General features: G+C 48.6%; 10 protein-coding genes across 10 annotated transcripts; 5 read left to right on the forward strand and 5 right to left on the reverse strand.

The window, feature by feature from the left end:
* The first annotated feature begins 204 nt into the window (after positions 1 to 204).
* On the forward strand, positions 205 to 2,323 carry HD556DRAFT_1325449 (actin family). Its single transcript, XM_041301516.1, has 6 exons — positions 205 to 637; positions 687 to 795; positions 846 to 953; positions 1,002 to 1,667; positions 1,721 to 2,031; positions 2,088 to 2,323. The coding sequence occupies exons 1-6, from the start codon at positions 288 to 290 to the stop codon at positions 2,305 to 2,307; spliced, it is 1,764 nt and encodes a 587-aa protein (XP_041166304.1). The 5' UTR covers positions 205 to 287; the 3' UTR covers positions 2,308 to 2,323.
* HD556DRAFT_1282888 (uncharacterized protein) lies at positions 2,324 to 5,527 on the reverse strand. Its single transcript, XM_041299306.1, has 8 exons — positions 5,324 to 5,527; positions 5,167 to 5,267; positions 5,028 to 5,091; positions 4,928 to 4,969; positions 4,806 to 4,878; positions 3,665 to 4,759; positions 3,266 to 3,613; positions 2,324 to 3,211 (listed from the first exon to the last, which is right to left on the reverse strand). Exons 3-8 carry the CDS (start codon positions 5,040 to 5,042, stop codon positions 2,736 to 2,738), a joined length of 2,049 nt encoding a protein of 682 aa, XP_041166305.1. The 5' UTR covers positions 5,043 to 5,091; positions 5,167 to 5,267; positions 5,324 to 5,527; the 3' UTR covers positions 2,324 to 2,735.
* Positions 5,528 to 6,127: 600 nt separating this feature from the next.
* HD556DRAFT_470645 (uncharacterized protein) lies at positions 6,128 to 7,826 on the reverse strand. Its single transcript, XM_041310702.1, has 3 exons — positions 7,694 to 7,826; positions 6,857 to 7,635; positions 6,128 to 6,806 (listed from the first exon to the last, which is right to left on the reverse strand). The coding sequence occupies exons 1-3, from the start codon at positions 7,730 to 7,732 to the stop codon at positions 6,182 to 6,184; spliced, it is 1,443 nt and encodes a 480-aa protein (XP_041166306.1). The 5' UTR covers positions 7,733 to 7,826; the 3' UTR covers positions 6,128 to 6,181.
* Positions 7,827 to 8,486: 660 nt separating this feature from the next.
* On the reverse strand, positions 8,487 to 10,933 carry HD556DRAFT_470525 (aryl-alcohol dehydrogenase). Its single transcript, XM_041310701.1, has 15 exons — positions 10,548 to 10,933; positions 10,370 to 10,493; positions 10,279 to 10,315; positions 10,137 to 10,226; positions 9,981 to 10,082; positions 9,861 to 9,927; positions 9,767 to 9,804; positions 9,645 to 9,720; positions 9,576 to 9,590; positions 9,420 to 9,520; positions 9,273 to 9,367; positions 9,172 to 9,222; positions 9,050 to 9,123; positions 8,939 to 8,995; positions 8,487 to 8,885 (listed from the first exon to the last, which is right to left on the reverse strand). The coding sequence occupies exons 1-15, from the start codon at positions 10,564 to 10,566 to the stop codon at positions 8,800 to 8,802; spliced, it is 1,032 nt and encodes a 343-aa protein (XP_041166307.1). The 5' UTR covers positions 10,567 to 10,933; the 3' UTR covers positions 8,487 to 8,799.
* Positions 10,934 to 11,300: 367 nt separating this feature from the next.
* On the forward strand, positions 11,301 to 13,115 carry HD556DRAFT_1428941 (uncharacterized protein; the record flags this gene model as incomplete). The annotated part of the gene is made up of 2 exons (XM_041304769.1): positions 11,301 to 12,146; positions 12,204 to 13,115. The coding sequence occupies 2 exons, from the start codon at positions 11,301 to 11,303 to the stop codon at positions 13,113 to 13,115; spliced, it is 1,758 nt and encodes a 585-aa protein (XP_041166308.1).
* A 344-nt stretch (positions 13,116 to 13,459) lies between these two features.
* Positions 13,460 to 16,237, forward strand: HD556DRAFT_470702 (uncharacterized protein). The gene is made up of 12 exons (XM_041310703.1): positions 13,460 to 13,749; positions 13,803 to 14,055; positions 14,105 to 14,203; positions 14,261 to 14,361; positions 14,411 to 14,479; positions 14,532 to 14,683; positions 14,733 to 14,808; positions 14,868 to 14,980; positions 15,036 to 15,367; positions 15,420 to 15,697; positions 15,752 to 15,907; positions 15,964 to 16,237. Exons 1-12 carry the CDS (start codon positions 13,731 to 13,733, stop codon positions 16,044 to 16,046), a joined length of 1,731 nt encoding a protein of 576 aa, XP_041166309.1. The 5' UTR covers positions 13,460 to 13,730; the 3' UTR covers positions 16,047 to 16,237.
* A 1,467-nt stretch (positions 16,238 to 17,704) lies between these two features.
* On the forward strand, positions 17,705 to 19,540 carry HD556DRAFT_1226206 (pyridoxal phosphate-dependent transferase; the record flags this gene model as incomplete). Its single annotated transcript, XM_041297068.1, has 7 exons — positions 17,705 to 17,870; positions 17,923 to 18,273; positions 18,327 to 18,477; positions 18,528 to 18,625; positions 18,677 to 18,821; positions 18,874 to 19,393; positions 19,439 to 19,540. 7 exons carry the CDS (start codon positions 17,705 to 17,707, stop codon positions 19,538 to 19,540), a joined length of 1,533 nt encoding a protein of 510 aa, XP_041166310.1.
* An 88-nt stretch (positions 19,541 to 19,628) lies between these two features.
* On the reverse strand, positions 19,629 to 20,344 carry HD556DRAFT_1225938 (uncharacterized protein; the record flags this gene model as incomplete). Its single annotated transcript, XM_041297048.1, has 2 exons — positions 19,629 to 20,022; positions 20,082 to 20,344. 2 exons carry the CDS (start codon positions 20,342 to 20,344, stop codon positions 19,629 to 19,631), a joined length of 657 nt encoding a protein of 218 aa, XP_041166311.1.
* A 1,310-nt stretch (positions 20,345 to 21,654) lies between these two features.
* Positions 21,655 to 23,429, reverse strand: HD556DRAFT_471318 (uncharacterized protein). The gene is made up of 4 exons (XM_041310706.1): positions 22,999 to 23,429; positions 22,666 to 22,940; positions 22,146 to 22,602; positions 21,655 to 22,036 (listed from the first exon to the last, which is right to left on the reverse strand). Exons 1-4 carry the CDS (start codon positions 23,263 to 23,265, stop codon positions 21,866 to 21,868), a joined length of 1,170 nt encoding a protein of 389 aa, XP_041166312.1. The 5' UTR covers positions 23,266 to 23,429; the 3' UTR covers positions 21,655 to 21,865.
* Positions 23,430 to 25,169: 1,740 nt separating this feature from the next.
* Positions 25,170 to 25,990, forward strand: HD556DRAFT_471119 (N19M, NADH-ubiquinone oxidoreductase 9.5 kDa subunit). Its single transcript, XM_041310705.1, has 4 exons — positions 25,170 to 25,578; positions 25,630 to 25,774; positions 25,840 to 25,919; positions 25,966 to 25,990. Exons 1-3 carry the CDS (start codon positions 25,534 to 25,536, stop codon positions 25,884 to 25,886), a joined length of 237 nt encoding a protein of 78 aa, XP_041166313.1. The 5' UTR covers positions 25,170 to 25,533; the 3' UTR covers positions 25,887 to 25,919; positions 25,966 to 25,990.
* The last annotated feature ends 187 nt before the right edge of the window (positions 25,991 to 26,177 follow it).

Raw genomic sequence — 26,177 nt, forward strand, 5'->3', positions numbered from 1 at the left:
TTGAAAGTCTTCTGAAACGCTCACCCGACGATTTATGTTTAACTCAGTGAAATGTTGTATCGTAAAATCGAAAGAAAGGCTACTTGGTATCGAGTGACCTCTTACCGTTGAACGTTCTGAACGTTGACTCGGAAACCGTGTTCACAATTACATAACAAATCGCGTAGACGCGACACAATTGATCACGTGCACGAAAAGTCCTAAGTAAGTGCTTGTTTCAAGCTTGTTTAATTACTTCGAATTTCGCTTTGTATGCAGCTAGCTACCGTACACTGGGCTGAATATTAATGTCGACAGTCTCAAGTACACCAAGAACAAAGACGGGCATCACCCCTGCAACGCCAACGACAACTCGAGTAGCAGGATCCCATGTTCTTCAAGCATCTCCTCATTACACGACAACCAGACGTCACTCTCTCTATGGCACAGAGGACCGTGTCGTAATCGATCCAGGTTCACGCATCTGGAAAGTTGGATTTAGTGGCGAAGGCAAGCCAAGAGACGTGTTCTACGCCGACGCCAAAAATTATGGCTCGTTATGGAGTTGGAATCGAGCCACAGATCCAACAGAAAAGGCAGAGCAGGACAACATGTTAGAAATCAACTTGGAGAGATGTATGCGTTCTGTTTTTCACGAGTAAGTAGGCTCAACTATCACAGACACTTGCATCCAATAGATCGTGAAGGTCACTTCTTGCAGAACCCAAGGCCAGAAAGGTAATATTGGTCGAGCACCCGTTAATGCCGCTGTACATCAAGGATATGTTGGCTCATATCCTCTTTAGTAACCTCCAGGTATGTGCCCAGCTTTCGCGGGATGACAATCTGTAGACAGAAGATAACAGGTTCCCTCAATATCGTTTGCATCAAGTCATCTGTTGTCTCTATTATCTGTTGGCCGAATAACAGGTCTCGTCCTGGATTGTGGCCATTTAGAATCTACCGCATTACCTGTAAGATGGATGCGCCTGTTGCTTTTTGGTGTTAACATGCCCTCGTAGATATTCGCAGCACGTCCTCTCTTTCCTCAACTCCGAACAACACCACTCGCAGGCTCTCGCTTTTCGTCACATATCCGTGCACTGCTTCTCTTATTTGGCTCTTACCTCCCTCCACCAACTACACTCAGTGCGGCTGTCAACGTGCCCGCAGCCAATCGCACCACCCGTGTGCCACAAGAGATACTAACAGATGCTGTCATCGAGGACATCAAGACACGCTGTTGCTTCGTATCAGATGCTTTAGAATCTTCTCTCGGCGATGTCCGCGCATCCTCCCCGGCAGGTGACGATCCTTCAGACCATGAGCCCCCACCCTCAAGCGACCCTGCCATGTCTGAGTCAGAGTTTTCACGGGGTTCCCTTGGTCAAGAGAGCGCAGCAGAGTCCGAGTTCTCGATAATCTCCCATCTGACACACTCTACCTCCAGTGGGGAAGCAAGCAATGAAAAGCATATACAGGTCCTTGCGAATATGTACATGCGTCACTCCACTGCCACAAATCTTCACATGCGTGTCGTCCCCCCTGTATCTCAGCAAACGGGTACCGGGCGTGGAACCCTCATCATCCCTGGCTGGGTCCGCGAACGCGCTGCCGAGGTGCTATTTGAAGGAGGTGATGTCGACGAAAGTAGTGTCGCAGAAGTAATCTTGGATGCTTTACTCAAGGTTTGTTATCTAATTCCCCCTTGCTATGATTATACCATTGACCGTGTTTGAAGGTCCCACTTGATCTTCGTAAAACTATGGCATCCTCTATTCTAATCACAGGGGGCACAGCCATGCTTCCAGGCTTCATCCCTCGTTTACACACGGAACTGCTGCGCGCTACTGCTCCGCTAAATATCTTATCCACACGGTCTAGACCTACATATGATCGATATGCCTCATTGCGCCCGCTGGTACCGCACTTTGCTATTCTCAACAACCCTACTCCGGTACCCTCATCGAGTGCACGTGCCAATGTGAACGCAGGGAAGGCACCAGCTTTCACACCTGCTACGATGGCGTGGGTAGGTGGCTCCTTAGCGGGGTAAGTTCTACCAACATTCCCTCATGTCGTCTTATTGTATGTTGATGGTGTTCTAGAGCACTAAAGACTGGTGGCGTCGAAGTCGCACGGGAGAAATGGGACGAATCAGATCCATCGCAAACCGATCAGGATGACGATGTCATTATGGTTGTTCCTGCATCCGAACGCATTCCAAGAAATGTCATACCAGATTGGACTAGAGGACTGCTGCCCGCAGGCGCACCTCCTGCTGTAGCACTGAAGCCTCTGCCGTCCCCGCAAGCCGTCGGTGCTTGATTGTAATATTGTATAATTGCTCATTGCGGTAAAGCTCGTCATAATATACAGCAGCTTGTGGTGTGAAGTAGATAATTGTGATATGCGATAAAAGGATACATTCTACAACTTTGATCCGTACATGAGCTCGCGAGTACAATCCTACGACAGTACAAACGCGGCCAAACCCAGAAACGAAGAGTAACAAGGAAATCCAATGAATGCAATGTAGAACGAAGATGGAATATTGAGGACAAAAGGTATCGCAATTGAATGGAAATAATTCATGTGCCGGAAAGAAAGAAAATGTTGAATGTTGGGAACGAAAAAAAATGTTGAATGCAAGAACGAAGTCAAAACCAATGATTTCTACAAAAATGCGAAGATCGAAAATGCCAATATAACAACATTAAAGCCTGCGTGGCAATACATTACACACATGGAGCAGCCTAGGCACGGCTGCCGATAACACGCAGAAGGACTTTGTTTCCATACTTGTATATCGCCTGGTCCCAGTCATCGTTGGACTTTACGAAGTGCAGAACAACATTATCCTTGTCTGCCATAGAGGAGAACGAAGCAGCGTAAGGACGGCCTCCAGATTTCTCTTTGACTGGAGGTGGAACGAGGATGGCCACGACAAAGCTCTCTGAAAGTGGCACGCCTTCCTGTCGTACAAATTTGTCGTAAAGTCGTTGACGAACCTCAGTGAACGACAGGGACCGCGAAACGCGAAGCATGATGATGTGGTTCTCATACAATGCTTTGATGGCAATGGCTGAACCGTCACTGCATCCCGTCGATCCGCTGGATATAGATGTGGTTACGGATGTACGTCGCGCAGGGTACGGTGATGTTGGGTACGAGTCACGCTGCTGTGAAGAGAAGTGGCTATCTTCGCTAGGTGATGTGGGTGGTATCGCGTCTGTAACAGGGATAGTTAGCACACCGGTCGAACATGTATGTATATCAGACGTACCATAGAAATAGGCGTCAAGGAGGTCATCCTCTCCGTAAGCCGATTCATCAGCCCATGGTTCGCGTTCCGCCCACTCTTCTTCATCTGGGAAAGGCACGGAATGACGGTATTGTCGAGTCCCAGTAGAAGGCGAAGACTGAGTGTAAGCAGATCGAGAAATGATCGCATCGGCGGAGGCATCAGTCCTGTATGAGGCTACACTACACATCGAGGCACGGGGGCGGTGCGCACGTTCCGGGTGAGGGTGTGGAAGCGTGAAATCAACGTCGAGCTCAGCAAGGTAGGCTGCAGCACGAGAGGACGAAACAGAGTTGGTTGACCGCCAGGAGCACCTAGCATAGGACTCTGCTGCTTTGAGATCAGTAATGCAGACCAAATATGAAAGATTTTTGGACGCACCATCCGAAGAAAGTTCAGTATCATCATATAATTCGGAAGCAGGGGGGCCAAGGACCCTAGCGGTCCTATTTACCCTTCGCGTCTGCGCGAAATTCGCAGATACAGCCTTGTCAATCTCGACCTCCTGGTCCTCTGGGAGGACTTGGAGTACCGATGCTCGACGCTCCGACGCGTATCCGGCAGGTGTGTGTGGGTTATGTCCAAACGTGATTGGAGCTTCATGGGTAACAACCATTGGCAAACGATTAGAAGAGCGACGCGGCGTGACGGGAGATGGAGAACCCGAGGAAGAAGAAGATAGGGTGGATTTTGAGCCACGTGACGGCAGGGATATTGTCAAGCCGGCAGAGTGAGTATTCGCGCGTGAGCGGGTAGTTGGCTGGTCTTTGAGGGAAATTCCTGATGACAATGAGTCTGAAGTGCCTGAACCTCGTCTGGGCAACTTCTTGGGTGACTCGGTCACAGACGTGGAAGAGGGTACATCGTCTGATGTTGCTGGATTCGAAGGAGAAAAATATGCAGAGAGCATGCTACTAGACACAGAGCGGCGAGCTTTAGCGGGAGAGGTCTGATTTTTCTGTGTTTTGATAGCGAGGTCGTGATCACGTCTCCAATAGCCGAAGAAATCAGTGAAGGTTCGCGTGGCCATCAACTCTTTCAAGAGCATCGGGAGGTCTTCTTGAAAACACGCATTTATCATGTCACGAAACTCAACGAACCGTTGGTCAACGGTAGCTTGGCTCGCGCGGAATAGTGTTCCCTTCTTCGTCAGTTTCGGGATGTACCGGTGGATATCACGGGCGACGGAGTGAGGATCGGGACCCGGGGGAAGTGAATCAAAAGAAGCTGCCTGGTCGCTCTGGATATACATCCCGCCCTTTTTCACTCCTTTGCCTGCAGCTAGACGTGTTATTTTCTGTCTTGCCATGAGAGCGTATTCGGCCTCAAGGCTGTCTTGAAACCAGAGACAGTCCTCCCATTTTCGCCAGATGTCATACTCCAAATGTGACCCCTTCGAGGAAGTTGAATGAGCGGAAATGGATGCGTTGTCGTTCTTAATGGGACAAATCCGGAGGCCATAGCTATAACTACCGCCTGAAACCAACATGAATACGATCCAACAAGAATTGAATAAGCTTACCTTGCTTTTCTGGAGTGAGGACTGCGACGTAGAAATACTGAGGAGCACTGCGGTACACGGCACGCTTCCACGACTGTAACTACGTGAGTATGGAGGTTCGCAAACTGGGAGCTTCGACTTACGTCGGGAGATACAGGTCCTTGATCGTAGGCTGAAGCACCACCCTGCAGGTTTATGTTAATTCAGAGACGGCAAGTGAGTGATGAATGGGGGTATACGCACCGTGACAAAAGCCATGAAAACTTCGTGGTAAAAAAAAATAAAGGGTAGCCTCGAGGCAAGGTGTCTAGAGAATGACCAAAACGTGATAAGCAATTCGTACTACTGCAGGGGTTATAGGGTTGTTAATGACTGCACGTACAATAGTAGGTACTGTCACTGAATGATGTAGTAGGTGGCTTGAAAGCAAGCTCGAAGTGTAGGCTCTCGGGCTCAATCGTTGGTGAAAATATCTGGGGTGCTCTGTCAGAAATATATGTCAGCTACATGTGCCTAGTCGCTTGGATGAGGATATGCACCTTGACGTGTGGCTATACACCGTGTGGTATGAGTGTCTGCTGTCAGTGACTTATTGTGAGCGCCTTTCGGAAGAAAGCTACACAAGTATAGCTTTTAAAGGATGAGGTAGTGGAGGAAGGGAAGTGGGACGCCAAGCTTCTCGTTGTCATAATAATAATACTTTCAATGACCGTCCGGGCCATGCGATCTGTACTGTAGTGGACTAACAATTGTGTTTATCCGACTTACCCGTTATATCCAGAATAATTTACATAACCACAATAAGATCCCAATTACCACATCAAGATTCGGAGCCACAAATGCTTGAATCCGTCCACACTGGACCTTCATGCTGCTGGCCCACTGGCTTTCATCCACAACTATATTTTCACTTTGCGCAGGGCCCTGTCCAAACGGTGCTGGTCCCGGTTGGACCAGCACAAAGGTAAGCCACACGCATCATTGCCGGAACGGGTCTCGGCGTGCAGCTCTTACCTGTTTTGCCACTTCAAGCTGATAACGTTATCCTTCATGTGCGTGGGTGTTCGTGAGTTCACTGAGAACCGCAATGCTCCTCCTCCTATAGGGAGGGGGGTCATGTTCAAATCCCATGAGTCGGGATTCACCGTCATTTGGGTTTTCACCGTGCCTTTGCCCACGACATGCACTCCAGACACGCTATCTATATGTTATCTCCCAGAAACACATGATAACAAGCTCCACGTGTGCCTCGAGTCTGATCAAGATGTCCTGCCAAGTCTCACATTTTAGTGCCAGGTTGGTAAACTCATGTCCCGCCCGTGTAAATCACCGGGAATATATCAACCTAAGCATACATAATTCAAGCAAGCTCCACTATATACGGTACATTCTTCAACTCAATCGGTGCCGAATTCCAATTTTCTCATCACCTCTTCTTCCCTCTCTTTGGCTCTCACACGGCCCTCCTGCAGCCTTTCAAGTCCGTTCTGGATGCTCTCAATATGCACGTGAAGTGGGATACGCCCACCAACCAATTCAGGGGCCGCTACCCTCTCTCGTAAATCCTCCATGTCCTCGCTCATCGAGTTGAGGGTCTGGAGTGCGGCAACAACATGTGCCTGTGCTTGTCTCCGATAGTCACCAAGGTCTTTAAGTAAACCAAGACGTCTGTCGTTATCCCGTAGTGCGCGTCTGTTCCCACCCAGCTTCGTCCACAGCGCTCCCAAAAGCTCGGATTGCTCAGTTGTGACATCAATGTCCTCACGCATCACAACTTCGCGTACAACGGAAAGATCTTCGTCGAGTACCTCCAAGTTGTGCAGGGATATCTCCGCTTCCAGAATAAGTCGCTGGATTGCTATGGAGAAGATGTCCATCGCACTCGTGAATGCATCGACTATCACCTCCTGTGTTGTGGGTCCAAAATGGAATGGAATCAAAGCCGTAAGAGAATACGGTGCCGGTTCGTTCTTCTCTGCCTCTTGTATGGTACGCATTGCATACCCGTTCACTGCCATGACGCTTTTGAAATGAGCATACAATATTTCCACGCTAAACGAACGACTACTTACTTGTCCACGGCGCCACCAATTTTAGAACTAAGCTTTGTGAGACTCCTAGCGGTCTTCTTAGCATCTTTCACGAAAGTTGCCAACTGATCGGCTAGGATGTCGCTAGACTTGAGGTCGCTATGTCGTACAAGCGTTGTAAGATCCGCGGTGGCAAATTCAGCCTTCCGAATTTCAATCGAAAGTCCAGAACCTCCGACCGACCCCGCTAAAAGCTGCTCAAAAGTAGAGCCCTGGGCTTCCATAAGTTGCGGAAAATCCGCCCATTTTGGAATTTGCGACGCATTGGGGTCCAGCGGAGCACACAGCGCCGACCTCGATACCATGGGAAGGTAACACATCGGGGAAAACGCTGTGCGCAGCGCACCCGAAAGGCGTATCGTCGCGAATGCCAGCATCCAAAGGAAGAGCATGATTGATAATGGTATGCGCATAAGTCGCACTGCTCGAAGGACAACGTCGAGAATATAAATGCTTGAGTGGTGGGCACTAGTAGACAATGCTTCCTTGATAAGCTCTTTATCAACAATGTTCTCTTTGTCCGCGATGTATTCTTTGTCCACGCTGGGGCTTCTCTTGCGCTTTAACCGTGTAGGTGCTGCGCGATTACGCCGAGGGGTTTCGGCGGCAAAGACGGGTTTCGAGCCCGCACGACGCCTCGGCTTCGAGGCATCTGTAGAAGTGTTTGTTGTATTGGAAGAGTCAAAATTGTCGAACCGCTTTGGGCTAGTGTCCTTGTCCGGAATATCTTCCCAATCTCCTCCTTCAACTTGGAGTGGGTCCTAGGCAATTTCTGGTATATGAGACTATATATTGTATTTGGGCGGATCAGGTACTTACCCCTGCATCGTCACCTTCAAACTCTCTTTTCGTACGCATTGTCGAACTTGCTATTGGCGATTGGATTTTCGTACTACGCGCCTGTTCAGAAGCATACACGTGTTCACTCAGTTCAGTTGCTCTTGTACACGTGACCAGAAATTTCCGATCATTAACTTTGTTTAATTGTTACCTGTATTCTTCTCTTGCACAACATGACTGTGGCGATTGCCTTCAAGCGAGACTAATCGTTGTAAGCAGTATCCGCTTTGAACGTTCATCAGTAACAGCTGCAGTCTTTCGTTGCTCGAAGTGTTCTCCTCAAATGTAATTCAGTGGTTACTATGATATACGGAGAATCAGGACGTGCTGAGTCTGCTGACCGACTCGTTCTCACCTCTGAAATCTGACCTTGCGAAATCATCGGTAGTGACGGAACTCCGGCGTACTACACGCTCAGGATATCATGCCAACACATGAAGGATGCCTCTTCCATGGCTCTTTACAGGCTGGCACGACGACTTGCAGTAGCGGGCTGCCGTTGGCTTGGAGTTCCGATTGTTCCTGCAGGGCACCTGAATCATTCAAAAGCGGGTCGGCAAGGAGGTTGGGAGCACAATCGTCTCCCTAGGGTTGCCACAGCTTCCATCATTTGACCGGCACTTACGCCGGCGTACCGACAGTCCACCGTCGCTTGCATGCTTGATGAAATTGAAGTTGTGCGGTTCCTGTCAAACGAAATCAGCTCGGGGGTCACGAGATAGGAAGATTCGTATTCATTTATGTATGTCTCTGGTGCCGATGCACAGATGTGCCAATCGGCAGATTGAGGAATAAAAAATTCATGGCAGGCATACAAAATTCACTGTTATCCTTGTGGGTAGGGTACAGGTGATGGATAGCTAATCTGGGATCTGAGTGTTGAAACGCTTGGCGCGTAGTTTCAGCAGCTGAGTGCCGAGCAATGATACAACTTTGGAGTATAGCAGGATCCGAAGCATTACAGGTTCTTTGTCTTGTGCTTCAGGTTGTCATTCGCTGCCCGTGAGTATTATTCAAGTGTGTCCATCGAGAAAGCAGCGAATCGGAATTAATATGTATCTGAGAGCCGTACATTGTTGAACCGCTCAGAAGTGACCAATCACAGCAGTTGGTTTGTACTCTTCCTCGAGGAACTTTATTTCCTCCACCGTAAGTTTCACATCTATTCCAGCTATGGGTTCCAAGTCAATGGTGCAGGAAGTTCATGCGGGCATCGCCACTTACCAATGATATCTTTAAGATTTGCGATACTCGTGGTTCCGACAATAGGAGCCGATACCCCTAGGGAATCGATTTCATTGATCGAGTACCCACATGGGCGTCAAAATAACTCACCTTCCTTTGTCAAGATCCATGCTATGGCTATTTGAGCCATGGTCACACCTTTCTTTCTAGCAAGTTCCTCGACCCTGATCAACCTGTGAATAACTGTTTTTCTTAGTAGAGAACCAGCATACCGGTTAATAATAGTTTCGTATGACGATGCTTGGGCATAATTCCCAATGAACCTGTAAAAAGCCATGAGACGGTCACCACATCAAGACATTGAAATACTTGCCAATCAGCTTGACCTCTGCTTGTCTGCTGCCCAAGAGGGCGTGTGAGGGCACCACGAGCCAGTGGAGACCATGGAATTGAGCCAACACCAAACATCTCAATATCATTGTGAGTCACAACGCTGATACCATCAACACTATGAAAGAACCTTGAGAGTAGGGAACATCTCGCGCTCCTCCTCGCGATAGAGTAGGCTATAGTGATTCTGCATGGAGATGAAGGGAGTGAGCTTGTTTGTGATCGCATAGTCTGCGTTGATTTGAGGTCAGGTGACGGTAGTATGTACCCCCAATTGAGATCTCACTCTGCATAGCTTGGACTAAACAGCAAGCGAACATTAGACTGACTCTGCAAATGAATGAGGTGCACTCACACTGGTACGCCCAGCAAGAACTCATTCCGATGTAGCGGACATAGCCAGCTTGGACTACGTCGTGCAATGCTTGCATCTTCTCAAACATTAGCGCGCGAAAGCCAGTATAGAATATGCATTACCGTCTCTTCCATCGGTGTTTCATTGTCGAATCTGTGGCCTATAAGTAGATAAGCATTCTAAGAAAGAGTTGAGCATATTGATGATTAGACATGCATTGTAGAACGTCGATATAATCCATTTGAAGCCGCTCCAAACTCTTTTTCACGCTTGCGAAGATGTGCTGTTTCGCAAGTTCAGAAAGTCAATTGACCTCATAATCGATTGAAAACATGCCTTCCGGCTGAGGCCATGCTGGTTTACATAACCATTTTGATCTGGGTCTTTGCGCCCGCCAAGCTGGTGGGTATTGTATTCACGTCCGACCACGTTGAATACCTGTTCAAGGCCAATGTGATGAGAGAGCGGCAGAATACTAAAGACATGTGCTACTTTGGTCATGACGACGATTTCGTCGCGGGGTAAATTCAATTTCTTGATCACCCGTCCAAGGATCACTTCCGAGTAACCGTTCGAATATGTCTGAGAAATGTAGGATATTGTGATCTGACGAGTTCTAATAGTAACGACTCACATCGGCAGTATCAAAAGTTTGAATTCCTGCTTCGTAACTGGGCCTAGTGATCAGGGGAACTGTGTACGTGGTACCGAGACTGAGAACTTACGCAACCTTGATGTGTTCGAGTGCTTCATCCTCTCCGAGGACCCAATCTTGCCATCCTTTGTTGCCGTACTGCATGGTCCCAAGTATGATTTTGGACACTTTCAGGCCAGAATTCCCCAGCCTCGCTGAGAATATGGACAGAGTGAGTACCTTCCTACAATTGTAACTGGCAGACTTACTGTAAGGCACCTTCGACATGTTAGGAGAAGTCACTTGGATTTGTCGACGAACAGTGGGATGCGAATGAGCTCAAACACTTGAGAAGAATGGCGGAATGGTAGGAAGGGCGTAGCATCTTGATACTATTCTTAAGTACTTATCATTGCGCATGGGTGCTTAAGCGCATGTGCATGTGACTGGTCACTGCTCCTCCTATAGGACGGCGCCCCGATTATCCGTTTGTACTCATTGACTCAAGTCACTGTTCGGTATTAAAGAATCAAAAAATTACCTTGAATAATGTCCGAAGTCTGTCACTGCTTCAGCTGGAACTGACTGACCTTCGTGGCGTAGCGACCTCGCAAACATGCGCTGTACCATTTACATATGTATCCCACTACCAGAACTCCGAGTCGGGAGCTCGCTCCTTGCACCAGGATTAACAGATGTTTAATGGTGCGCTTCCAGGAACTACTGGCGTTGATAAATCGATAGGTAATAGCCAGGAATACTAGTATGGGCCATATTCTCGTGGAGTTGAGATTGAGATTTATTTATTTCTGAGAAAGAGCATGCCAGCATCACGACTCACGTTGACGAGCAGTAGACCACCATGGACCTGACCATGGTCTCTCGAGTCCGAATCAGAACGTGAGTTACGACAAGGTGAACTTTAATGGCTTCTTTTCAGTCGACCCCGACGTGGGCGACGTACGTCCTCCCACTTTCAGTTAGACTCAACACTAAACGCCGCGTAGTAATTAACAAACAGGATGGCTCGCCTGCGACGTGACACGCTTTCAACATCCAGTACAACCCACTCCCCAACGTCCACCTACGTCAACCCGCCTATGCCAAGTCCATCGATCTCCAAACCATTTCGTATTTTTTCGACAGGGACGATATTCTTGACGTATTCGCTGGATCTTTGCTCGCATCCAGTTCCGGGTACTGCGTCTCGGGCACAAGCAGTCACCATCGCACGTGGCGGTAGCGCTGGACATATACTTGGTTTTTTGGCAGCGCTTCCTGCTGCTGTGGAACCCATGCTCATCGCGAGTTTGGGCGCGTCGCCCGACGGAATTCGACTGCGAGATGAGCTAGAGACAGGTGGAGTGCGCACAAAATACTGTAAACCCTGGCCTGGCCTCGGTGTTCCATCTGCATGGGTAATGCATGCCCGTGATACTGGTGAAAGAACTGTTATAAATCACAATCCACTTCCAGAGGTGTCCCATGAAGACTTCATTGCCTTGTTGGGCCCTGTTCTTGCACCGGAGAACTACGTTGGCATTTCCCATCCACAACTACCTCAACCACCTTCGCCCGCTGCCGTCTTCCCAAATGCATTTGTTTCTACTCCACCACCGAGAAATAGTTTGTCTTCCAGACCTGCAACAGCCCCCGCAGGGAGCACCGCTCCACATATGGCGATCGTACCCACTCAAAGTTCACTCTCGCCAGCGCCTTTTGACTGGATGCATTTTGAAGGACGGAGTATCAAAACCACGCTCTCCAACATTCTTGGAGTAGACGGTCTTGCACGTGAGCGAAAGTGGCGAGCACATTGTGTTCTCAGCGTGGATCTCGGCCGAAGGGCACGAGAAGGTGTCGAAGCTGTATGTCCTTGTACTTTTTTTGAAACGTACTTTATTTGATCATTTTTATGCAACCAGCTCATCCCCCACGCAGACGTCATCTTCCTTTCAGCGCAAACATTTCCCTCGCTCTCTAATCCCCAGTTTAACGCTGTCAACCCTGGCCCACCTTCTCCGCGCGCTATCCTCCTTGCGCTCGCACGACACGCATCTCCACACGCGCTCCTTGTATTATACGGAGGTGCCCTTGGTTCAGCCCTCCTCTCCCTTCCCACTCGTGAATACCTCCAATCCTCTTCCTGGTCTCCACTCCCGATGGGCAGATCCCATGCACACACCAACTCCAACTTACACTCCATCATCTCCACCGCTGAGGGTGTCGAGAGCGTGCGCAGCGGCTCAGAATTTTGGGCTGGCCGCCGCAGCCCCGACTCAAGCGGGTTCACCATGGGTGATAACCCCTCACCTGCCCGAAATCGTGACAGCGGATACTCAGAAGACCACGACGACGAGCCAAGAAGGCGCACGTCATCGGCGGGAGAATCCTTCCACCCACTTGATGACGACGACGACGAAGATGATGCAAGGTCTACGCATACCACCCGCGGGACATCCTTGCCCCACTCACCTCCCAACCCTCATCTTCGCACTAACGGTCATGGCCACGACCACGCACATGCACGTCCTCCCCAGCACGTACAGAGCTCTATACCCGTGCAGCCTCCGCCGCCGCCTTCGGAGGACCTTCAAGATGAAGAGGGCGCGCATTCCGCGTTCATCGCGGGGATGATCTGGTCCCTCAGCAGGCGCACTCTTCCGGGGGCGCCATATACCCCCGTGCAAGCGGAGGAGAAGGAATTAGACGTCACTGCGCGGTGGAGGCTTGACGAGTGCCTGCGATTTGCAACGGAGTGTGCGGGGCGCAAGGCTGGCGGATGCGAGTGGGGAAACTTGGCTGTGGAGATGAGAGACGTGGGGTGGTTTGATTGATGACGAACTTTCTGACGAAAAGTATTCCACCACTACTTCTGTGTTTGACAGACTGTGATACCTTTTACTCATATACCCTCACGCACATCTAGTTTTACACGGTACATATACCCCCCATTTTCAGAGGTGATATACCAGTTTTCTTGTTTACTGAATATATATATTTCTTGAGCAGACAGATTGTGGGGCAGCTGGGCAGTATGATACACCTGCCGTAAGATATTGATTGATAACAACCCTACAGAATATCCTTCAGGAGCCCTTCCGCGGCCACATATCGAATATATCGTCACCAACAATGGGTACAAAGTAGTAATACTGGTCAAAAAACACCAACATGCCAGTATATATCTTTCGGCCTCTTGGCCACGATGGGACCCGGGGGCGTAACCGTGGTCTGTGATAGCAACTCTTACATATAAATTGTGTGAAGGCGAACAGTCAGGTACAAAAAATAGAGCCTCAATATGTCGAAATGGAGCAAACCAAAGTCGTTTCTCACCCCTTCAACAACTTTCCTTCGAATTCGGAAGAGTCATTCCGAGTCATATTCTCATATGGCTCCCGCACAATCGGATTTATGTCGTCCTACTGGCAGAACATCGAGTAAGCAGCATGAAAGCCGCTGGTCTAGGTTACTGTTTGCATTTCGAGTGCTGTTGTGCAGTCTGGTAATCATTTCACTAGTGCTCTATAAGTTCTGCGACTTCGCTTTCTTGCCGCGGCCAATCTGCCGTCTTTCTCGTTTGTGGCTTGCAGGTCCTTGTAACGGGCTTGCTGGGTCCCTGTCTCCAGGCGTTAATTCTACCAGATGCCCTCAGTGGACGGCTTTACATCCAACCAAGCATCGTGGGCTGAGCGAAGACTTGGATGTGGCATACAGCTCAGAAGACTTTAAGCAAAGAGCCATTCAGGTCCTTGGAGAGGCAGTCCGTGTACCGTAAGTCTTATTGTCGCATATCACTGTGGAAACATGGACGCGCTCTTAGGACCGAATCGTACGACGATAATGGACCAGTCGGTGAAGACAGTCGATGGGATACATTCGCAGAACTCCACCGAGTTCTTGAGGCCTCATTTCCTCGCGTGTACGTTGGGGTCTTCACGTCTGAGCTGTCGTTTCATAGTTCATGTTTTGTTTCTAGTTACAAGTCCCTCAATGTCACCAAAGTCAACACATATGGTCTGGTTTTTCACTGGCAAGGATCAAGTACGGCAAAACCTTACATCTTGGCCGCTCACCAAGGTTATTCTCGTTTGAACATTCTACGGAATCTCAGTTGACGTCGTCTCAGATGTTGTACCAGTTGAAGGTCAGACAGTCAAAGACTGGAAACACGATCCGTATTCAGGGTACTATGACGGTACGCAAACTTTCAACCCCGCAAGGTGCTACTTATACCTGTATTATCACAGGCACGTGGATATGGGGTCGTGGTACTTGCGATGACAAAAGCGACTTGATACAACAATTGCTCGCTATCGATTCCCTGCTAAAGCAAGATTTCTCTCCTGCACGCACCCTTATACTCTCGTACGGATTCGATGAAGAGTCCAAAGGCATAGAGGTCAGTAAAACCGCTACATCCAAGCTCCATTATTGATAGCTCGCTTCAGGGTGCTGGTCATCTTGCTCGATACTTGGAAGAAACGTATGGGCGCGATTCTTTTGCCTTGCTTCTTGACGAAGGAGGTACGTGGACTAACTGCTGCAAATGGCACGATTTAAATCTGCGTTAGGTCACTACACAGATATGGGTGGCATTGTTTTCGCGGCTCCCTCAACATCTGAGAAGGGATATCTTGATGTCGAGATTACGCTTTCAACTCTGGGTGGTCATTCGAGCGTACCACCTTCTCATACGGTGCGTGTTGATCGCTACACTTTCTGACTGATAATTGATCGGCTGTACTGTACAGAGCATCGGTCTCCTCTCCCGTTTCATAGCAGCAGTGGAAGATAACCCGCACCAAGCCAGCCTTTCTCGAACAGGAACCCCGTTTGCGACGACGCAATGCCTTGCGGCCTATAGTCCACTGTACCCTGACGACTTGCGAAGGCTCGCAAGACAAGCGGTCACAAATGATGCGGCTCTGAAGGTGCTTCAAGAGCGACTTCTGGCTTCGGATCCCTTGTACAAAGCAATGCTCGGGACTACACAAGCAGTAGACCTCGTCGAAGGTGGCGTGAAAGTCAATGCTCTTCCAGAGCGTGCTAGCGCAGTGATCAATCACCGCATCGCAGAGCATAGGTTTTGCCTCTTTTGTAGGATTTTCAGGATTTTGTTCACTTCTTACTTTTAGTTCTGTTGGCGAGCTGCAACAGCACATGATCGACCTTTTGACCCCGTTGGCAGCCAAGTACGACCTCGCACTCGTCGCGTTCGGCAGCAACGTGACTTATGGTAGTGCTGGTCGAGTCGTTCTGTCCGACTTCCTCGGGACGGCCTTGGAGCCTTCGCCCGTGACACCTACCGAGTATGGCCCTTGGGCACTCTTGCAAGGAAGCATTAAGGCTGCTTTTGAGAGCTCCCCTACTCGCAACAGCAGCAAGGTCGTAGTTATACCCTCCCTATCTATTGGTACGTTTTTTATCTGGTTTGTACTGCACGATTTTAACGAATGGTGTCAACCAGGCAACACTGGTAAGCAGCTGCGATCTACTCACAACGAATTATCCCTTCATGTAGTCTCAGACACGCGATTCTACTGGAATTTAACCAAGCATATTTTCCGCTTCTCGCCGTCGTTTGACACTGATAGTTTCAATGGAGCACACACTGTCAATGAAGGCGAGTGTTAGATAGTTTTACGTTACTTTCCTCGCTCATGCAGTTCCCCATCCCAGCTTTCCGTGCAGACAGCTTGAATGAAGGCGTTCGTTTCTACACCAAGTTCATCTTGAATATGGACGAAAGTGATTTACTGTGAACAGCATTGTTTTATCTTGTTTCATTTTGCCGTTGTTAGTGTCGCGAGTCTTAGCGCGCCTCTTTGTTTTGCTGTGAGCAATGATTTGTAGTAGTACAGATACCCAGCGCGCATTCCACCTGCCAAGTCAGCAGGAACTTTGCTTGACCTAAATGCTAGTGTTAACTTTGCAAGTAACTAAGATTCAAAGGAATGTCATTGTTCCACACGCCGTGACACTGCGAGTCGTTTTTATCAAGAGGTCCAGCCTTCCTCACTGCCCTCGCACATCTCCCCATGATAGGGTGATCTCCACTGTGACTCAAAGTGTTGAGACTCGGGCGGCACCTATAGGTGGCCTTCACTCCCCAAAAGCTCAAACAACGGTGCTATAGCAAGGATATACGAATCAAGCAAATAAAACGTGGGCCAACCAACCTAGCAGCCGTAGTACGGGCGTAGCTATTTTGACGCGGTCGTGACGCGGCACTGACTCGAGCCTTGAGACGGCCATTGACGCGGACGCGCCATTCCTATATGTTCTACATTCGACTTCCAGATCAAGTTGGATGAGTTCACGACCATTCCTTTGTGCCACAGGGACATCTACAACTAGGTACATATGCCAATGACTATTTTCTTTTCCTCCCTCTCTGGACCCTTCGAGCCTGTGTGCCGACTCTGACCCCCTCTTGTCTCCTCCTGGCTGACAAGCCCAATTTTCACTAAGATTATCAGTTCTTAATACCTCCTCCCATATGAATATCATCTGTTGAGATCTGGTCACCACCGCCAGATTTGGGACGTAGTGAGTTGGATGATCTATCCGGACCACGGCGTTAATTTGCTCGGGCTGCAGAAGGACTAACACTTCGGGTACGCCGGCGGGGTATACACTTTGTGTCTGTGCCGAGATTAAATAACTCTTGTGAGTGGTATTTCATGTGTCGAGAGAGGGGTGGCGCATTTGAGACGGAGTGTGCAGTGACATGTAAGGGCTACCAATCATTGCGCTCAATGCAGATTGCTGACTCAAGGATGCATCTCAAATTTATTGGGTGCACTCTTCTTCACATGCAACTACAGACTCAAGACTCACAGCACCGAGCTCGCCATCACCTCAGATCAATAGATTTCATTTCACGCAGCCTATGAACCGTCTACAAATGCTATTCAGTTTAGCCAGTGGTACAGGACCTCCGAAAAAAGTATCAAGAGTGGCTAGTGGTACGAAACACTCAGGCAGTGGCTCCCAGAAACGGCAGGATGCACTCGGACGGATGGCTCAGACATCAAAGAAGCCAATTGATCGTGTGCTGGCTGCCAAATCTGCCTCGAGTTCAAGCAGTGCTTCCGAGAAAATCCCTGATGGCCCGATGAAAAGCCGGAAAAGAAGCGTCGCAAAAAAAGGAGATAGTGCTGCAGATGTTTCCTCAGCACAGATACCGTGAAATATGTGTTGCAAAGAAGATTGATATGCACGAGCGACCAATATTTGCCTGCACAAGAGAAGGAGCAACTTGCGAAGCCGCCTCAGTGCCGCCTCACAGGCGCGTCACGACCGCACCTAGCCCCCTTAATACCAGAAGTATATTTACTTCTTCAAATTCGGCCTCTGGTATTAAGCCATCGACTCCAGAATGACTATCATTCTCTCTCCCTTATCTCAATTCCATTCGATGGAGGAACAACGGATCGACGACAATGTTACCAGTAACAACGGTGTCATCGACCTTTCACATCACCTATCGGATGAGGCTAGGAATCGACTTGCCAACCCACTAAAAGATATCATGCGAGTGATCAGCGAGTGCCCAGTCACTGATCTAATCACTATGGCAAACGGTAATCTCACTATCATGCAGTGGTGAAATGTAGTCAAACGAATACCTTCTAGGCGATCCTCATCATTCGCTCTATCCTTTCCAGCAAATCATGTACGGACTACCATCTGTACAGGACCCATCTGATCCAGTCACCTCATGGAACAACTCTGGGCGAACGCAGATGATCCATTCTTACAGAGATCAAGAGTGCGCACTACCCATTCGTAATGCCTTCCAGTATTCCCGCGCTGCTGGACTTGTACAGTGCAAAGATGCAATCACCGATTTCACAAATTTGATATTCGCTCCGCCGAATCATCATGTCATGTTGACATTCGGGAACTCTGATGGTCTCACAAAGGTCTTTCGTCTCTTCGGCCAGAAGGGAGATCATTTTTTGACTGACGAGTTTTCTTTTCCTGGTTAGTGAGTAGACTATTTGACATTGTTCTGAGCTAATCTCGTTATGCTGTAGGTATGACAAACTGTCCTCTCGCATACGGCGTCAAGTGGGTTGGTGTTAAGATGGATTCTGGTGGTATCATTCCTGAGGAGCTAGAAAAAGTTCTCATCAGATGGGATGAGGCGAAATTAGGACGACGACCTCGCCTTCTCTATACCGTTCCGTAAGCTTCTAAACTTCAGTCTGAATGCACACCACATAATGTATAATCAGGGTTGGCCAGAATCCGACTGGATCAACATTGAGCGTGGATCGTCGCAAGAAGATCTATGCCATCGCGCAAACATGGGACTTAATTATCGCAGAAGACGGTAAGTCGACTCAGTGGTGTCATCGCACTTCGTCTGACATTCTTCTCGCAGATCCATACTATTTCCTGCGATACGATGTTCCTCAAACGAACTGCGCGTCAGCAGATCCTGATGAATTTATCAAGAATTTTACAAGCACTTTGATACCTACGTTCCTGTCAATGGATGTCGACGGCCGTGTGATTCGTCTCGACACGTCAGTACGCCTAGTAACCGAGCTTAGTCACCTTTTTGATCATTGTCTACAGGTTCAGCAAAGTGCTTGCCCCTGGAATGCGATTGGGTTGGATCACAAGCAACAAGCTTTTCCACCTAAAGTTGGGAGAATATACCGATTCATCGACCCAGCCGCCGCACGCCTTCGGACAGATGTTCGTCACCGAGATGCTTAGCGAACACGGCTGGAAAATCGAGGGCTTCTGTCGGTGGCTGAGAAGCTTACGCCTGGAATACCAGAACCGCCTTGATCTCCTCCTAGACGTTTTCCAGCGCGAAGTAGAACCCACCGGTTATGCCAGCGTAAAGCGCCCTGAAGCAGGGATGTTCGTGTGGATAGAAGTATTTTTCGAGAAACATCCTCGGTTCGTTCACGAACGGTGTTCTGGTGGTTCGCCTGTTGTTGCGCGGACTAATACAGAATGCCTCCTAAAGGAGCTTTTTGAGAGGTTGATGAATACCCAAGGCGTCGTGTTCCTGCCAGCTTCTACGTTTGCTATCCCAGAAAATGCTCTGTGGGTGGAAAGTGATGGGCATGTGCCGTTGAGCGATGTGAGTGTCATGGATTCAGCAGTACTTTGTCTGACTCCGCGACAGCGCACCAGGTTTCTACGCGCAGCGTTCGCTGGTACTGAGGATATGATCGAAAAGGGTATGATACGCCTTGGCAAGGGTTTACGAGAATTCTTTCAAGAATAGCAGGAAGAGCATCCACAGTGATTACAAGTACACGCAACATTAAAAGTACATGTGTTCATGAAGCCCGTGATGAAAGAATGAATCGCGATCACAAATGTACAGGATCTTCGAGCGTCAAAGTCTTGTCCGCGACACGCCTCATGAGTTCATCCGCCCTATCCAGATTCGCTTGTATCTTCTGGTCTCTGCCACCCATCGCCAGCTCAGAGACCGCCCATATTTTCTGCATCTTGGGTACCGAGTCCCGTAAAACGGTCGCTCCCATCAGGAGGTTTTCAATCGGGACACCGGCATTTCGTATGCAATCCATCGTGCAATTTAGGTACCCTGCGCTGGAACACCCACATGCATGTAACTCGTCATCCTCGGGGTATTTGCTGGATGCATGCGTGTACTCCCCTGCCCCTTTCACACGACTCAACATTGTTTCCAGAAGATCAGTAGCGTATCGGGCCATTTGCACGTGATAGAATCCGAGCATCCTGTAAAGTAAGACGATGGTCAGCACAGGACCGGAAGCGCGGACAGGTAGAGAGCATACGCGTGAGCAAGTCCATTTGGGTAAACGATGAAAGATGATATGAAACCAGGGTCAGCCAGCTCATCACTACGTGTCTGTACAACTATATCGGTCTCTTTGAGAAGGTCCTCAGCTTCTTCCTTCAGCTGTTCAAGAGGGAACTTGGAGTCCAAGCCAGGGTCGTCAGTATATAAGCCTGCTATACGGTTTACTCCGGCGGCACTGTTGACAACCAGTAAGATTACGATGAGAAAGGTAAGCACCTTTCTGCATCCCTGATACATGGCATGCAACCGAGCAGTGATGACTACTTGCATAATGTTTCAGTCAAGACAATATGGCGTTGCGGCTGCATACTCACCGTTCAACATGACAGCTATGACCAGATTTACCCCAAGGGTCTACCGTGACAGAGAATGTAACAGCACCGCCTGAAACACTCATTTAGTGGACACCTCGTAGGATCAAACAAAACTCACACCTGCTGCAGTCATCATGTTGAGCTAAGTTCAACAACGTGCTAGTTAAGGGTGCTCACTTACCCCTACACGCGAGCATTAGATGGGAAGGGGAGGCACGAGTATAACACGTTCACTGCATCTGAAGTCGAAACTGACGAAGAAACTGTATACCGCCAGTGAGAAGACACCAGTACAGTGCATGTGAGACATACTCAGAATATTCACGCTGATTGCAATAGACAGCTTATTAGCACAGCACCACCCAGTCAGCATTGCATACGTACACCACGTACAGCATCCTAGTGTGACGCATCTAGTAGGCCATTTGAACGTCAGTGCAACTTCTCAACCATGCTTACAACACAAGCTACACACACTTGAGGTCATTGGTAACCAGTCTTGCCTCTGTCCTGAATTACCTGCTGTTCTTCAGATGGGGGGACTCTGCTCACCCAGATCAATTCGGTCTATAACATCGAGTTACTCTTAGCGAGATGGTTGCTCCAGTGATGTCAATTAATTTACCTCTCGCCCGAGCGTAAGTACTAGTAATATCTAGTTCATCAGCATTTTCTCGAATACTCACTTCATTGCTCATCATAATCATATATCACCACAGCAGAGGCTATGAAACCACAGTCCGAATTAGATCAGGACGTCACCGACATCATCCAACCGATCTGTACAAACCTAGCAAATAGCTGAAGAAACGAAACGAACTACTGCTGGCCACCAACTGGGATCATTTGAGACCAGGGTCATATTCGAGGGATATGTATAAGTGAGTGATGAGCTTGGAGTGGTGGATCGTGGTGCCACTAATATGAGGCTCGAAAATTAGCTGCTTTTAAGCGTTTGTTTAATAACTTGTAATTCGGGCAAGCCACTATCGTATGTGCCCTAGGTCTTCAAGGCGCAGCACTTGGGACCATCGATTGATATTTGAAACTCCTTTGGTGCTAGCGTGTTAAGGCTGCACGGGTGTATGATAATGGTTGTGACTCACCAACAGCTAACCTGGCCGCAAGGAGGATCATTAGCAAGGATCATTTATCTGTGGTATTGGTTGGCACGCTTTATGTCAGTAGTGTATTCGATTTCTTACGCTTCGTAAATCACTGGCACTGCTAACTGTTCACAAAGAATGTCAAAAGAATTCACAAGGCGCACATTAGTGGGATTGAACAGATCGTGATGACTACCTGAGTGACTGTTAAGGCCATCCGCAGGCAAATGGTCGATAAGACATATCCCTCACGACAAAGACACTGGAATAATTGTGCCAGGTAAACTGATATGAAACAGCTGTGAGGTAGAACACGAGCCACAATTTGTGACATCGTGTTATGACATTTCAACATCCTCATCATCGCTGGCATCCTCCCAACCATCCCCGTCGCCCTCTTCATCATCTTGGATCGGGGACGGCGTGATGCCTAGTGCATCGAGGGTTCCAAGAAGTTCTTGGACATGTTCTAATATAGGCGTGTCTGGATCTGACTGTGACTTGTGCAACTGGATCCAAAAAAGTCAGTACTCAGATATTGACTCGCAATGAATGAAAGGAGGTTGCGCGGCCATTACAGAAGGACTTGCAAGATGCGTATAAATGAGACTGACTGACCATTTGGCAAGTTTCTAAGCAGTCCCTTGAGTCTCTAGCTATATCCTCCCAGGTCAGCCCTTCACTTCCTTCTACTTCACCTCCCTCTTTCTGGCTTTCGGCCACCAGCCACCACCCCCACCCCATAAGGTACCAGCCTTCTACTGAGGAATCATCTGACGCAAGAACATTTTCCAAAACATCAAGAGCATCATGGTAAGCGTCACACTCCAGGAGTAGCTTGGCGCGCGCAAGCCGCACGGAAAGAGGAAGTGCCGCAACCAATGCTTGATTGCGCGCAGGAGGGGCGTCTGGAGAGGAGGGTGGGAAAGTAAGAAGTGCAGCTAGGGCCTCCTCCGTTTTTTCTTGACTGAGGCGGACGCTAGCAAGACATTGCAAAGCCTCAAGATTGTGTGGATCGATCTGTAGAGCATTTGCCAGAAGGGAATCGCATGTTGACGATGCAGCAGGATCAAAGCTTTTGTTCAGAACATGTCAAATCTTTCACAAAGGCTTTCCGATTGGTAAATTGAGGACGCACCATAGATCATACTCAGGATCCATCCATACCTCGACCATTCCAACGTAAGCCCTCACGATATTGCTTCTCACCTCATCCTCTCCTTCGTCATGTCCATCCCCCTGGGCAGGCAAAGGTGCCTTACCTTTGAGTTGTGTCTGAAGGATGTCGATGGCTGCCTGATAGTGTTTCAAAGCAGTGTACGGATCCACAGAGAGTTGTGCAAGATAAAGATGCGCTGAAGGTGGCGGAGGCGTAGGAGCCGTTGGATGTGGCGGGAGTAATGATAAGAACAACTGAAGGCAAGTAAATGATCAGGTGTATAACCCAAGTCAAGAGATAACATCTACTTGCCTCTCTCGCTTCGTCCACTTCCCCGATTTCGAGGAGCACTACGCCCATCATCTCCTTCGCTTGATTTTTTTCGCTCACTGACCCATCGTCCCTGACAAGAGCACGATCGATGAATTTGCGTGCCAGAGGAAAGTCGCACTGTACGATGAGCTCTTGAGCCTTGTCAAGGAGAGCAGAAATGGCTGGAGCTGCTGAGCTCGACGAAGATTGTGAAGAGTTCGTCACAGCGGATACAGACTCCTTGGCTTTCGTGCGTGTTCGGCCCATTTTGAGAGTCGCAATCAAAGGATATGCGAAATTCGAGATTCGAGAGTCAATATTTGATTGATCGAGTATAAGTGGTAGGACCCCAGAAACCACAGTCAGCTCTCAGGAAATCCTTCAAGTTGGCAGCCCAATGCCAGCAGCCTGAGGTTCACTCAAATTCCTACCATCGCTAGAGGCACCCTCAAATAATATTAATATCGCATCCTGTGGATATCCTGTAGTGTCTATGCATGTTTTTCCAACTGGGCTCATGCACGTTTTTAGCATCATGCTCGATGTGCCGCGACGGTCAACCATACCTGGAGAAAGATCATGTTACCTGCCTGGTTTAACGAAAATCAGTGTTAGGCTCGACCATAGGGAACCGAAGGAAGATATCTCCCGTCTCGCACTGAGCGCACAATATCTCTGAACTTGTGAGCTGCTGATTCTGCAACACTTCTGATTCTTTGAACGATTGGCCGGCAGAACAAAATCCCAATTCAAGCACATACCGTTTTGGATTCCTTGTGGGTGTGGCGGCTGTACTCACTCTCAAGATGCTGCATTCCGCTTGGAGTTCAGCTGCAATATCCATATGGTCACGCAGTGCCTTGTTCCTTGATTGCTCTGGGTTCACGACAAGCTTATAGAACCACCAGTCGGTCCATGAATTATATTCGCCCTGTACCAGGCACTTTCCAGTAACTTTTGTCTTCTCTTTGATCCACTGCAATCGTGTCTCAGTTGCGTTAACAGGTCTGTATCGATAGGCTTCCTTGCTGGTAGGTGTTCTTGTGTTTCCAGCACCTGAATGGCTTACTCCGTGGCAGAAGGATCATCAAATGTGGAGTTAGGAGGACGAACAAAAAGCAATTCTCGCGATCACCGACAGAAGATTCTCGACGCCAGCCCAGCGGGTTTGGATAAGAATAAGTGATAGCGTACGATCACACGATTCAGGGCCTTCACACCAAATTCGACCAAGCTATGCTGAAGGAGTAAAGCTTTCCGAATGACAATAACGACCCTGCAGTCAAGATTTGCGATGCGCAGCATGAAGTGCGAGTGGCTGATAAGCAGAAGCCCAGTAAATATACAGCTTATCGTCTATATTGGCAACACCTGCGAAAGGGACAACCCCAAGGCAGCTGAAAAGAGATATTTGACTCGCTTCCCGCTATACCATCCGTCATTACGGAGGAGCCCAAAACGCTCAACATCAGAAAATTGCTCTAACTGGATCTCTGGCGGAGATCCCAACGGTCCACGATCACTTTCCACCGCATCATCGTTTACAAAGCTACAGAAACTGATCTCTCAGAAGGTTGAAACTTTCATGGTTGGCATTTTCACGCAGCATGCCCTCTCTTTCCTACACTTCTCGTGCAGGCCTGACGAGATCACTTCGGCAAGCCGTGAGCTCCGCAAATGTGCGACCGATAATCCAGACCTCAACCATCTATATACCTGAAATCTTGCATCTCCACTTATATCCGGGGGTCCTGCTCGTTCTGGATCAATACTCCTCGCCCAAATCGCCGATTTTGTAACTCAAACAATTGGCTAGGTTCCTCGTCCTTCAGTGCTCGCAGGAGCGATTTCTCACTGCTGGCATATCTAAGGTACCTCACTTCATCGCCTATGTCCTCCGCCGCACTTTGTTCTAACTTCTCTGGCACTGGTCCCTTTCCAGCGCGTTCCCACCGCTCGCAGGAAATTTGACGCTGCAAGACGCACTACACAAGATGCATCCGGGTCCAGTATGACCAACATACATTCGCATATAAGATATGCATATACACTAGTACTGTGCCAAAGCTTTAAGCTTGTGGACCAGAGGGCAGTGTTTGCAATTTGATTCACATACGCAAAAGAGAGGACGAACTTCACTAGCAGATATTGATGCTGTCAAAGGAGCAACAAGTTAACGCCCAGGACAAAGTAAAAACACATTATTTATGAGGATTTTGTACGTGATCCTGAAGGGGACAGTACGAAGACACCTTGCTTTTGTGTGTTCTATGGCAATAACCTATCCACCGGAATCGCCTTTTGGACCTATTATATCTTCAATTCCATTAGATTCCACCTAATATCTATCCAGGAAGCAAAGTAATTTGAGGTGGAACGATTAAAATACCCAAATGCTTGAAGCTTGAATGGTTGTTTATTCATGTTTAATTCTAAAGCCTTTACACAACAAGTGCAAACAAATACAACCTCTTCCGAACCTCGAAGTTCCAGTAGGCCCACAAATCTGGTGTCTGCATTGTTCTTTCTCATCTCATGGCGTCCATTTTTTCTCCTTTCCGAAGAGGATACAGGCATCTAGTACGTACTATTTGACATGAAGTGTTAATATCCTTGGCCAATACTCCCTAGCAATATCTCGCACATGAACAGCCAGTCATCTTTTACTCTTGCGTCATCGGGCTCGCAGGACCAGTGCTTGCTCTGACTGTACCCGCAGTCAGAAGGAATTGGCTCGGATACACTCCCGCGGAGCCCATACCTACCTCATATCCTTGTACGTCGTTAACCATACGGTTTTGGTCCGCATCGTGTTGATCTGAATGCGACTCTTCACTTCAGTGCCGAAACGGCCGAGAAAGCCTGTACAAGGCTATGAGGACGAGTAGAGTAATTGATGGTTGGGATAGAATCATAGATAGGTATGTTTACTCCATTGCTGCTATGCATTCGTTGACAAACAGTCAGTTCATAAAAGTCGTTTCATTATACCGACTGCTATACGTGTGTATTAGGCAAGCTATCGGAGTATCCTTTCATCGCCTTGACCAAATACCATGGATTTCCTTGCGAGAATATACAATGGTGTGTCAATCGGTGTCACTCGTGCATTGTCACCCGGACGGACCACCAATTACGCCGAATATGTATTGTCGTGCTTGAGTGACGCAGCCCCAAGT

Source organism: Suillus plorans (genome assembly GCF_016647745.1).
Source record: "Suillus plorans strain S12 chromosome Unknown HD556scaffold_3, whole genome shotgun sequence".
NCBI classification, from domain to species: Eukaryota; Fungi; Basidiomycota; class Agaricomycetes; order Boletales; family Suillaceae; genus Suillus; species Suillus plorans.

Bases quoted from the DNA above. Each gene is read 5' to 3' on its own strand.
- HD556DRAFT_1282888 (XM_041299306.1), bottom strand. The intron at 3,614-3,664 runs GTGCGTCCAAAA...ATCTCAAAGCAG, and splicing joins TACTGAACTTTCTTCGGATG to CAGAGTCCTATGCTAGGTGC. The intron at 3,212-3,265 runs GTACGTCTGATA...TCCCTGTTACAG, and splicing joins CCTTGACGCCTATTTCTATG to ACGCGATACCACCCACATCA.
- HD556DRAFT_470525 (XM_041310701.1), bottom strand. The intron at 9,368-9,419 runs GTTCTTTCATAG...AATGATATTGAG, and splicing joins AGATGTTCCCTACTCTCAAG to ATGTTTGGTGTTGGCTCAAT. The intron at 8,886-8,938 runs GTAAGTGGCGAT...TGGAACCCATAG, and splicing joins AAATCTTAAAGATATCATTG to CTGGAATAGATGTGAAACTT.
- HD556DRAFT_470702 (XM_041310703.1), top strand. The intron at 14,204-14,260 runs GTACGTTGGGGT...TTTTGTTTCTAG, and splicing joins GAGGCCTCATTTCCTCGCGT to TTACAAGTCCCTCAATGTCA. The intron at 15,908-15,963 runs GCGAGTGTTAGA...TCCCCATCCCAG, and splicing joins AGCACACACTGTCAATGAAG to CTTTCCGTGCAGACAGCTTG.
- HD556DRAFT_470645 (XM_041310702.1), bottom strand. From the start codon at position 7,732: ATGCGTACGAAAAGAGAGTTTGAAGGTGACGATGCAGGG. The intron at 7,636-7,693 runs GTAAGTACCTGA...GAAATTGCCTAG, and splicing joins TTGAAGGTGACGATGCAGGG to GACCCACTCCAAGTTGAAGG. The intron at 6,807-6,856 runs GTAAGTAGTCGT...TCATTTCAAAAG, and splicing joins ATTGGTGGCGCCGTGGACAA to CGTCATGGCAGTGAACGGGT.
- HD556DRAFT_1325449 (XM_041301516.1), top strand. From the start codon at position 288: ATGTCGACAGTCTCAAGTACACCAAGAACAAAGACGGGCATCACCCCT. The intron at 954-1,001 runs GTAAGATGGATG...ATGCCCTCGTAG, and splicing joins TAGAATCTACCGCATTACCT to ATATTCGCAGCACGTCCTCT. The intron at 1,668-1,720 runs GTTTGTTATCTA...CCGTGTTTGAAG, and splicing joins TCTTGGATGCTTTACTCAAG to GTCCCACTTGATCTTCGTAA.
- HD556DRAFT_471318 (XM_041310706.1), bottom strand. From the start codon at position 23,265: ATGGGCCGAACACGCACGAAAGCCAAGGAGTCTGTATCCGCTGTGACG. The intron at 22,603-22,665 runs GTGCGTCCTCAA...TCTGAACAAAAG, and splicing joins GATCCTGAGTATGATCTATG to CTTTGATCCTGCTGCATCGT. The intron at 22,037-22,145 runs GTCAGTCAGTCT...TTTTGGATCCAG, and splicing joins GCTTAGAAACTTGCCAAATG to TTGCACAAGTCACAGTCAGA.
- HD556DRAFT_471119 (XM_041310705.1), top strand. From the start codon at position 25,534: ATGGCGTCCATTTTTTCTCCTTTCCGAAGAGGATACAGGCATCTA. The intron at 25,579-25,629 runs GTACGTACTATT...AATACTCCCTAG, and splicing joins GAAGAGGATACAGGCATCTA to CAATATCTCGCACATGAACA. The intron at 25,775-25,839 runs GTACGTCGTTAA...TCTTCACTTCAG, and splicing joins CATACCTACCTCATATCCTT to TGCCGAAACGGCCGAGAAAG.